The sequence below is a fragment of the Solanum lycopersicum genome, chromosome 1 (genome assembly GCF_036512215.1).
Source record: "Solanum lycopersicum chromosome 1, SLM_r2.1".
Taxonomy (NCBI): domain Eukaryota; kingdom Viridiplantae; phylum Streptophyta; class Magnoliopsida; order Solanales; family Solanaceae; genus Solanum; species Solanum lycopersicum.
In genome coordinates this window covers 50,787,526-50,799,245 of record NC_090800.1, presented here as the reverse complement: position 1 = coordinate 50,799,245, position 11,720 = coordinate 50,787,526, and the positions used below count along the sequence as shown (strand labels likewise).

Below are 11,720 nucleotides of genomic sequence, written 5' to 3'. Positions count from 1 at the left end.
GGAACAACTTGAAGTTTCCTAGCTAAGGAAAAAGAAAATCATGTATGTCAACTGAAGAAGTCTTTGTATGGTTTCAGCAATCCCCAAGACAATGTTAAAGAAGTTTCATGCATTCATGACCACACATGGGTTCTCGAGGAGTGCATTTGGTAGTTCTGTGTATCATAAGAAGATGTTTACTCACTCTATGATTTATATATTATTGTATATTGATGATATGCTAATTATTGCTAACAATATCATAGAGATAAATAGTTTGAAGAAACTGTTGAGCAAGGAATTTTAGATGAATAATTTGGGAGTTGCAAAGAAAATTCTTCTAATGGAGATTCCAAGATAAGACCGTGTTGTACATGTTTTTTAAAAGATGTTCACCAAAAAGGTTCTTGAGTGATTCAATATGCATATGAGAAAGAATGTAAGTACACCGTTAGCTGGTCATTTCAAGATTTAAGATTTATAAATGCCCATATGTCAAAGGTTCCCAATGCGAGCGTAATTGGAAGCATTATGCATTCTATGGGGTGCACACGTCCAGATATTACTTAAATTATAGGTGTGGTAAGAAGGTACTTGGAAAATATAGAAAAAAGTCATTGTGAAGTTGTAAAGTGGATATTGAGATATGTAAAAGGATCTCTTGATGTTGGCTAACCTTTCGAAAAAGAGAAGTTATTTCAATGATTGGTTTTGTAGATTCTGACTAGACGTGGGTTCTTGATAGAAGGAGGCCTATAACTCGATACATCTTTAATCTCTTTGGTATTGTGTAAGTTTTAAATCGACTATACAATCAATTATCGCTTTGTCTACAATAGAGGTAAAATATATGCCCGCAAAAAAGGCAATGAAAGGAGCTATTCTATTGAAAGGTTTGATGAAAGAATTAAGTTTGCTTCACCTGAAATTAACTATAAGATGTGATAGTCAAAGTGTTATTCATTAGATTCAAAATCAAAGATTTCATGAGCGAACCAACCACATTGATATCAGATTCAATTTTATTTGAGATGTTGTTGAGGAGGGAACAATAAAGGTTGAGAAGGTTATCACAATCGATAAACCCACAAACATGTTGACCAAGATAGTCTCGTTTTCCATGTTTGCACACTATTAGGACTTAGTGGGAGTATGCGCCAATTGGTGCTTTGAGATAACAGCTACTAGGTGGACCTAGTATGCTCAACGAAAGTTTGGTTCTCCTAGTTTCTTACAACGGGATTGGCCAGTTAGCTTAGAAGTTTTGGCCAGAGTTGTTTATACGCATGCTCAGAAAACAAATCAAGGCGGAGACGGAAAAAGTTGGTTCCGTCCTTATGGTATCAAAATAAATGGAAGCTGAATTAATATAAAGATTCGGTAGGAAGATAATTCTTAATAAGTACAAAATAAAAAGTCAAGATAGTATCATTGAAGGTTAAATTTAGGTAAACCATAAAATGGTTTCACATTTTAACCTCAACATTTTGACACGAATTGAAGAATTCATTATTTATAAATAGGTAGATCTTCATTTATTTTCATGGCAACCTCTCACTTGTGTTCTCACCTTCAAAGACATTTCATCTTCTCTCTTGTAGTATTTCACTTGTGTTTTTTTGGAGTGAAATAAATAATTGTATACTTGTCCTCTTGTGAATGTAGGATCATTCTAATTTGAACCACGTTAAACATTGATGTTCTTCCTTGTTTTTTATCTTTACGTTTTCGCTACAAAGTTCTAAATCATGGGGGGTTTTCGAATTAATGCATCACTTTTAGTCTTTTAAAACTGTCTCTTAGTTTTTCAAGAAGTCTTTCTAGAATTTCGTAATGCAAGTATCTAGTAAAATTGTGATACATTTATTTAGTTATTTGTGCAATACCTTTCATTTTCATTATAACTAGTATAAAGAGGAATGTAGTTGATGATTGTAATCATCTCAAGTGGCCTTAAGTAGCCTATAATAAATTTAAGTATTCTCTAAAGATACTATTTTACTTCCATATTTTCCTAGAAGTTGGCATCAGAGCAGGTTTTGTTATTAATCTGGGTTGGATGAAGAAAAAATATGGATCCAATACAAATGAAGCTGCTGATAATTCAATTACTCCATTTTTTGATGGTACTGATTTTGAATACTTGAAGATAAGAATGAGAACATTTGAAAGTTGAAGGTTTGTGAACTATTGTTGCAAATGGCTTGGAAGAGCCACACAACAATGGTGATCTTACAACAATAGAGATGAAAAATCTTGAGGCTAAGTATCGTCAAGATACAAAAGCCTTGAGCAAAATACAAATGGGAGTGTCAAGAGCATATTTTGCAAAAATTTCTACTTGCGAGACTGCAAATGATGCTTGGGATTCTCTGAAAACTAAGATGTATGGTGACGAAAAGGTACGCACTATAAATCTTCAAACTCTTAGAAGAGAGTTTAAAAATTTGAAGATGATAGAATCTGAAAAAATTGATGAATATTGCGCAAGAGTCATGAATATTGTTAATGAAATGAGAAATCATGGTGATACAATTTATGATCAATAAGTTGTGGAAAATATTCTAATTATTAACACAAAAAAGTATTAGTAGATTGTTGCTATCACTGAGGAGACGAAAGATCTTTCTAAGCTTTCCATCAAATAGCTAGTTGGATCATTTTGTGCACATGATAAGCGGAGATTTTTTCGTGAAGATCAACCCAAAGAGATGGTTTTTCCAGTCTAAAACAAATGAAAATTCTAAAAAATTCTAAGCATATCAACAGAAAAAGAATCATAAGCCAAAAAAGAAGCAGGATCATGATGGTTCTTCCAAGAAGGTTGAAGATAAAGGTGAGGAAAAAAATCTAGTCTTTTTTGTAAAGTTTGCAGAAAGATTAATCATAATGCAGAAAAATGTTGGCACAAAGGCAAGCCCCAATGTAACTTTTGTAAAAAGTTTGGCCACATTGAAAAGGATTTCTAGCACAGGAAACGGGAGCAAGCAAATTTTTGTGAAAAACAAGAGTTAGAAAGGGAAAAAAAAGCTTTTCTTTGCTTCTAAATATGATGATTCAACAAAAACAATGAATGACATGTTGATAGAGTTTGTAGTAGTCATATGATTGGAGATGAAAAGGTTTTCCTCTCAATTAATAATAGCATCACTACTAAAGTGAAAATAGGAAATGGAGCCTTAGTTGATGCAAAAGGTAAAGTACCATCTCGATCAAAGGTATTTTCTAATATTTATTGATTATTTCTTGAAACAAAAGTCAGAAGCATTTGCTACATTCAAGAAATTTAAAGCCCTTGTTGAGAAGCAAAAGGGTTGCAGCATCAAAATCATTTGCAGAGATAGAGGAGGAGAATACACAAGTCAAGAATTTGAAGAATATTGCAAAAATGAAGACATTCAGAATCAACTTACAGTAGGGTATACTCCTCAACAAAATCGTTTATCTGAAAGAAGAAATAGAACAATTGTTGAAATGGCCAGAACTATGATGAATGAGAAAGGGCTGCAAAAATATATTTGGGCAGAAGCAGTGCATACAGCTGTGTACATCCTTTAGAGCTGCCCGACAAAGGCACTAAAGGACAAGATACTTGTTGATGCTTGGAGTGGAATGAAACCTTCTGTAAGTCATTTTAAAATTTTCGGGTGTATTTGTTATTCTCATGTACCTGCTGAGAAAAGAAAAAAATTGGATTTAAAAAGTCAAAAATGTATATTTCTTGGTTATAGTGATGTGACAAAAGGATATATGTTTTTCGATGTCAAAACTAACAAACTTGTTGTTAGTAGAGATGTCATTTTTTATGAAAAAACAAGGAATTGGAAGGATAAAAAGATAGAGAATACTGCTATCATATCTTCAAATCAAGAAGATGATGAGAAAGAGGAAGATGTCAATCAAGGGGGAGAAATCCCAGATTCACTTGTTGACATCTTCACCAAACCACTTCCTAGAGAAATATTTTGCTATCTTCGAGAACGCATTGGAGTTATCAAGCAAATGCATTAATGGGGAGTGTTGGAATCAATGCATCAATGTTTAGTCTTCCGAAATTGTCTCTTAGTTATTCAAGAAGTCGTTTTAGAATTTGGTAATAAATATATCTAGTAAATTCTGCTACATGTATTTAGTTATTTGTGCATTACCTTTGATTTACATTGTTACTAATATAAATAGAGATGTAATTGATGAATGTAATGATCTCAAGTGGCTTGAGTAGTCTATAATAAATTTGAGCATTCTCTAAAGATACTATTTTCTTCCATATTTCCTACATTGGGATAAAGATCAGCAAGTAATTGCAAAGAAAATTCACTTGAAAATATTGTGCTACATACTTTGGGAAAAGCTGGCTAGTAGCCTGTGTTTCCTTGCGATTCCTTTGACTACTTCATGTGTAATTATCAAGTGATCTGCTGCTTTACCACAATTAGTGTATTCCAAAACTATTTTAAATTGTTCTTTCCCACTTTCTGAGTGTAGCTGCATTCTAGAAGGAAGAACCATCAAATAAAGGAGTATAGAATACTACAGACAATAAAATCTATAAGTATATTCAAGTTATTATTAATCTTATAAAGATAAAATAGATAAAACATTACAGTTCCCGAGTTATTAAAAAGCAACATTTAATGTATTAAAGTTAACAAAGAACTTTCTTAAATATTTTCTTGAATGAACAATTTTATTCCAAAGTTAGATTTTCTGTCTAAAACTAATGATACAGCAAAACCCGTATGCATAACCAAAGGTGAATCCATGATTTGAAGATGATGGGGTCGAGTGAATATATAAATAAAAATTTAACAAAATGTAATATAATTCACTCTATGATTAAATGGTCTTGACTCTTAGTGTACGCTTTGTCATTGCTAGTTCAAATCTCTGTTGAGATTTTTTAATATGTTTTTCTTTAAAATATTGATAAAAAGAATATGCAACATCCAGAATCAATATCGCGATACACGACTTACAAAAAGCCCAACAAATAGTATTGAACCACTACACCAACTAAACTTATGTGCTTCAATGTGCACATTTAGTTTTATGATCCTTACTTTGAATATATGTGTATATACACATAATGTTTTTTTCAAAATTAACGAGTGTACCTGCACCATTTACATCAAAGGTAGGTCCGCTTATGTTCATAGCAAATGATTTTTTTATCTAAAATAGCAAAAAAGGGAAAAGTGTCATCCCTATCACTCGTACTAATTCCAATTATAGAAAGGGCTTCAATCTATTATGTATTAATTTGCCTGAATTTCCTACCACAAATAATTAATTTCCTTATAGGAAAAGGTTTAAGATTTGACAAGTCATTTTCTTGTAGGAAAAGGGTTAGAACTCTATAAACAGAGGTTCTTTCAATCTAATTTAATCAACACTAACAATTTAGTCCTAGGGTTTTGAGAGTTTTGGTTATAAGGGAGAATTTGTGAACCTCCTTGAATTCCGAGTAAATGCACTTTACTTTTTCATTTTTAGCTGGATTAGTCCTTTAGTTGGGCTAACTTGAAACAATTTAGTTTTTCACTAAGCCTCCTTTGAGTGTTATATACTATTAGCTCCTTGATTACTTATGAACATTTTTGAATCACCGCATACGATCCCTCGATCTTATGACCTTAGTAGCAGTCGTGGAAGTCATAGTAGTTCTAGTAGAGTAAGTTAGAAGATGACCAATATTCCCATCATGATTCATGATTGGTGGCGACTCGGATGACATATAATTAACTAGCATAGGAGAGTGAGTTCCCGCAGGTCATTTTTTCTCTTATGAGGCAAGTCTTTAGAACACAAAAATGACAGAATCGGTACTGTCATCCATGTTTGAAGAACGGATATAGACAACCTAGCAGGTTCCGCGGTTAGGAGACTGGCTTTAAGTGATAAATGGGCTCTCATTTCATATAAAGGAAAGCAGAAGGATGGGACTATCGTGTCGATCACATTCAACTGAGAGTTCTCACCTCTTTTAGCTTGTTGAGATCATTTCTCTCAATATTTTGTACTCTCATATTTATAGTTGATTACTCATCTATTTTGTGGATGTAGGTCGCTTTCTAAACCACATTAAATTTTTGTATCTTTTGGTATTTATTTAGTTTATCTTCTTATACATGGTCTTTCGAGTTTTTCGTTGCTAGCTTCCGCATGACACCTATTTATTTTTGGTCATGAAACGTGGTATCAAAGAAATATGTAATGAAGTAGACATTGGTTAAAAGGTTCAATGAAGTAACCAGGTTGGAAGGCTCAATGATGGAGCTAATTCCAATGGTTCATTGATGGAGTTAGGTTAAAAATCGGGTGTTCATCTTGATATGTGTAGTTCTAGTCGCAACCTTTGTGACAATAATGAAGATTTTTGTTGGAGAAATTATTTCATAGAGGTTTATTATGTCGAGATGTAGATTTGATGAAATAGATTATGGAGATGAGATGCAAGTTGTTGAAAATTATGTTTATAAGGTTGATAAAATTTATTTTGTCCGAAATTCACGCCAAGTAGGAAATCTTGTTGAATCACAACTTATAAGGTATGACCGTTTATGTTTCATACAATTTAAAAATTTCTCAAAAGATAGATCACAATTTTTTTGCAGAAGACATAATGATATACTTGGGGATTTCACTAAGGATGTTCAAACACTATGTTAGTTTTGCTTGACAAATGGCTGCACCAATAATTTTGATATCAAATTACGCAATATTATTAAGTGACTGTTTTTTTGGATGCACCAAAAAATTGAAATCAAAATGTGTAATATTTAGTTCATATAATATAATGTAATCAAAGGGGCAGAAAGAATCAGAGAAAGTGAAAAGACAGTACAACGTAGAAAAAATTAAATTTTACACTTGAGCCTTTCACTAGCCTTTGACGACAATAACGATAGAAGTGAGTCATGAAGAACAGAGAGCAAAATCAGATGAGATTTTTTTAAATTTTTTTTTGGAATATTTTTGTTTTTGAGTTTGTAGATTTTCTTTTAAGTTTGATTTTAAAATCTTAATGAAAGTAAAGAAAATCAAGGACACATAGTAATAGTATCATGCACTTGATTTTTTGTAAACACTCTTTATCACTGAGAATTAGCTATCTCATCAACTTATTTTAAGAGAGTTAAAAATATATTATATGACACAATAAAATAACATTTTATCTATACACACAATATATTTTCCGGCAAAGATTATTCACCTACTTATCCTTGACGCAATATAGCTTCACCCCATAGAAGATAGATTACTATTTAATGTAAGATGCGGCAATATTGTGTAGTCGTTATTTTTAGATTTTTAGCTTCACCCAATAGAAGATAGATTACTATTTAATGTAAGATGTGACAATTATTTTCCTTAACCCGATTGCATAATAATTCAAGGGTCTAATTTGAAAGAAGTTTTTTATAAATTTTTAATCCAAACAGAAGATGAGGTGGGAAACAACGAACCAAAACACTTGGTAAAAATAATCTTTGCATCATTAATACCTGCACTATTAATCCCTGCATTACTAATCCCAGCATTACTAATCCCCACATTATTAATATTTGTACCAAACGACCCCTTAAAGGTACCTATAAGCTGGTGGGATAATATTTATTAGTAAAATACAAGTCATTTATACCCTCCAAGTATGATCTCTAATAGGAAGGGACATGAGTTATGATGTTCGCATCTTCTTTAAGAAGTAGCCTCGGTAGAGAATATTTCAACAAATATATGTTCCATCATCTTTTTCTCTTTGTATCAAGGGTGTCCTAGGAAATATGTTTTTCTCCATTTGTATGGAATTCATATACTTAACTTTTGGGATTTAGCAAGTGTGAATGGAAAACAAAAAGGGAGAATATGAAAAGTGAAGGAACTACTTTGGAAGGAAAATGAAAAGTCATTTGCAAAGTGCAAATGAAAAGTCATTTCTCCCATATCGGCAAAAGAAAGGGAACTTGTTGTCTTTATAGAAGGAAACACTTCCATTAATTCTTAAAGAGCTAAAAAGAAGATGCCCCCTCGCGCCGTCGTCGTCGTCGCTCGGCCTCGGCTTTGGCTCTGGCTTTGGATTTGGCAAATAATGTGATTGATTGATAAATTTTATGGACAAAAATTATTTAATCAGTTTTTGTTAAATCAAATAAATCCTGTTAAAATTATCTCTTATAAATTTGCTGATAATGGTAACATTTCGAAAAGTTGTTACTCTTTCCGAAAAGTCGTTACTTTCCAAAAAGTCGTTATATTCCTAATAGACACAATTTTTCGAAAAGTTGTTATTTTTTCCAAAAGACACAACTTTCTGGATAAAATGGGTCTGAACAGATTTCACTGAACAGACATGTTCCTTGCTGAAACTGGCTATAAAAGGAAGTGAATTTTTGATTTTTTAAACTACTGAAATTTTTTCTTTTTCTGCGTTTATTTTTCTCTCAAATAAAATCAAAGTGCCGATCGACTGAGTCTGTGTGTTTTGTTGTTGTTCTTAAGTTCGTTGAAGTTAAAGATGTTTGAGGCACCACTATTTCTTTAACAAGTTTAATCCGTTTTATCTTGGGAGAAATTAATCCATAACCTTGGGTACAGTGAGGGGATTAAATTTCTTAAGGACACACAGTAGTTTCTGTGGACTCGGATTAATTCTTTTATATTATATTTTTTCTGCTTCATCTTATTTCTGTTTCTATTTATTAACCTTATAAATACAAGTTATTGTAAGAATAACAATCTTAAGAAATTTAACAGTTTCTGTATCGAGTTTTCGGAGATTAAAACCTTTATGGTTTTCTTCTCTGCTTGAATTTTTAAAATTCATTCGATTAACAATTAAAAAAACATAAAAACTTTATCGTTAAATCAGAAACACTTTGTGTAAAGATTTGTTCTTTACTGTTAGTATTTCAAATACTTAACTTATCTGCCATTTGTGACAGAAAAAATGACTTATCCAAGTCAAACAAATGTTGTTACAGTAAGTGCTACAACAAGATCCGTTCAAATGCTGCCTTAGCGCCGGCTGAGAAACCTGCAAAGTTTTCTTGAGTCGACTTTAAGATGGCAGCAAAAGATGTTCTTCTATCTCACCACATTTAGTCTGCAGAAGTTCATTAATTAGAATGTTCCTGTTATGTTAGATGAAACTCCGGCTGATGAACGATTCTTGGTAACAGAAGCATGGACACACTCTGATTTTTTGTGTAAAAATTATATTTTGAGTAGGCTGCAAGATGATATGTACAATGTGTACAGCAATGCCAAAACCTCAAAAGAAATCTGGGATGCTTTAGAAAATAAGTACAACACAGAAGACGCCGGAATGAAGAAATTTATTGTGGCAAATTTTCTGGACGATAAGATGATAGACAGTAAGACTTTCATCACCCAAGTACAAGAATTGAAGGTCATAATCTATGATCTCCTTGCTGAAGGTATAAATTTATTTAATGCTTATGTTAGAAATATTAAGTTTTTCCTTAATACTCACACAACCTTTAATTTAGGATTGATTGTGAATGATGCTTTTCAAGTGACTGCAATTATTGAAAAGTTACCTCCATTGTGGAAGGACTTTAAAAAATACTTGAAACAAACACGCAAGGAGATGATTGTTGAAGATCTCATAGTAAGGTTGACAATAGAAGAGGATAATAAGGCTGCCGAAAAGAGGTCACGTGGTAATTCAGCAATATTTGGAGTAAATTTTGTTGAAGAAGAACCCACAAAATTAAAGAAAAGAAAGAAAGCATTTGGTCCAAAAAGTAATCCTCCTAAGAAGAAATTCAATGGAAACTGCTTTAATTGTGGTAAAATGGTCATAGGGCTAATGAATGTCGGGGTCCTAAGAAATACAAGAAAAAGAAGGATCAAGCAAACTTGGTTTAATCCAAAGGAGAAATGGACGATCACTGTGCAATGCTTTCAGAATGTAACTTGGTTGGATATCCAAAAGAATGGTGGATAGATTATGGTGCCTCATGCCATGTTTGTGCCAACAAAGAATTATTTTCATCATATACTCCAGCACTTACAGATGAAAAATTGTTTATGGCAAACTCCGCTGTTGCAAAGGTAGAAGGAACTGGCAAAGTCCTATTAAAGATGACATCAGGCAAGGTGGTGACTTTGAATAGGGTCTCATATGTTCCAAAATTGAGAAAGAATTTAGTTTCAATTCCAGTTCCGACTAAGAATGGTTTTAAATGTGTATTTGTTTCTTATAAAGAAGTAGTAAGCAAAAATGATATGTATGTAGGAAAAGGCTACCTTAGTGATGGCCTTTTCAAACTCAATGTAATTGCAGTTGATATGAATAAAGATTATGTTTCTTCATACTTGCTTGAGTCTAAATTTTTATAGCTTGAACGTTTGGGACACGTTAATAACAAAACCTTGCGAAAACAGATTAACTTAAATATTTTTCCAAAATTTGAGTGCAATAAATAAAAATGTCAAATTTTTGTTGAATCTAAGTATGCTAAGCATTCTTATAAATCTATTGAAAGGAATTCAAATCCTTTAGAATTGATTCACACTGATATTTGTGACATGAAGTCAACACCATCACGTAGTGGGAAAAGTATTTCATAACTTTTATTGACGATTGCACTAGATATTGTTATATCTATTTGCTAAATAGTAAGGATGAAGCAATAGATGCATTTAGGCAATATAAAACTAAAGTTGAAAATCAGTTAAATAAAAAGATCAAAATGATCAGAAATGATAGAGGTGGAGAATATGAATCTCCATTTGTAGAAATATGTTTAGAAAATGGAATAATCGATCAAACTACTGCTCCCTACACTCCTTAGTCTAATGGAATTGCAGAAGAAAAAATTGAACTTTAAAAGAAATGATGAACACATTACATATAAGTTCAGGTTTACCATAGAACTTGTGGGGGGAAGCTATCCTTACAACAAATAAGATACTTAACAGAGTGCCTCACTCAAAGACAAATGTAATTCCATATGACAAATGGAAAGGTAGAAAACCCAATTTGAAATATTTAAAAGTGTGGGGTGTCTAGCCAAAGTCCAAGTTCCTATACCTAAGATGATAAAAATAGGACCTAAAACTATGGATTGTGTATTCATTGGATATGCCACAAATAGTAAGGCATGTCAATTTTTGGTTCATAAGTCCAAACATGCGGATATTCATGATAATACGGTAATGGAATCAGATAGTGTTGAATCTTTTGAACATATATATTCGTATAAAAATAGACTTGAGACATCTAGTGGGGGATCTAAACAACCCAGAGAAGAACCAAAAGAAAATGAACAAAATGAAGAATGTCCAAGACGCAGTAAACGTCAAAAGACATCTATTCATTTGGATCAGATTTTGTAACATTTCTTCTTGAAAGTGAGCCTCAAACATTCAAGGAAGCAATTTTGTATAGCAACTCAACCTCTTGGAAGCAGGCTGTTAATAGTGAAATTGAATCAATCTTAAGCAATAATACTTGGGAGTTAGTTGATCCTCCTTTAGGGAACAAACCCTTAGGTTCAAAATGGATCGTTAAAAGGAAGATGAAAGACGATTGAACTATTGACAAATATAAAGCAAGACTTCTTGTCAAAGGTTTTAGACAAAAAGGTCTTGAATATTTTGAAACATACTCTCCAGTGACTAGGATTACATCAATACGGATGTTAATTGCACTAGCTGTAGTATATAGTCTTGAAAGTCATCAAATGGATGTGAAAACAACCTTCTTAAATGGA

General features: G+C 32.4%; 1 protein-coding gene across 1 annotated transcript; it reads left to right on the top strand.

Annotated features, from left to right (window-relative positions):
* Positions 1–9,115: 9,115 nt before the first annotated feature.
* On the top strand, positions 9,116–11,540 carry LOC138342243 (uncharacterized). The gene is made up of 4 exons (XM_069294538.1): positions 9,116–9,416; positions 9,489–9,791; positions 9,911–10,096; positions 11,335–11,540. The coding sequence occupies exons 1-4, from the start codon at positions 9,116–9,118 to the stop codon at positions 11,538–11,540; spliced, it is 996 nt and encodes a 331-aa protein (XP_069150639.1).
* The last annotated feature ends 180 nt before the right edge of the window (positions 11,541–11,720 follow it).

Bases quoted from the DNA above. Each gene is read 5' to 3' on its own strand.
- LOC138342243 (XM_069294538.1), top strand. From the start codon at position 9,116: ATGTTAGATGAAACTCCGGCTGATGAACGATTCTTGGTAACAGAAGCA. The intron at 9,417-9,488 runs GTATAAATTTAT...CCTTTAATTTAG, and splicing joins CTATGATCTCCTTGCTGAAG to GATTGATTGTGAATGATGCT. The intron at 10,097-11,334 runs GCAAGGTGGTGA...CATTTGGATCAG, and splicing joins CCTATTAAAGATGACATCAG to ATTTTGTAACATTTCTTCTT.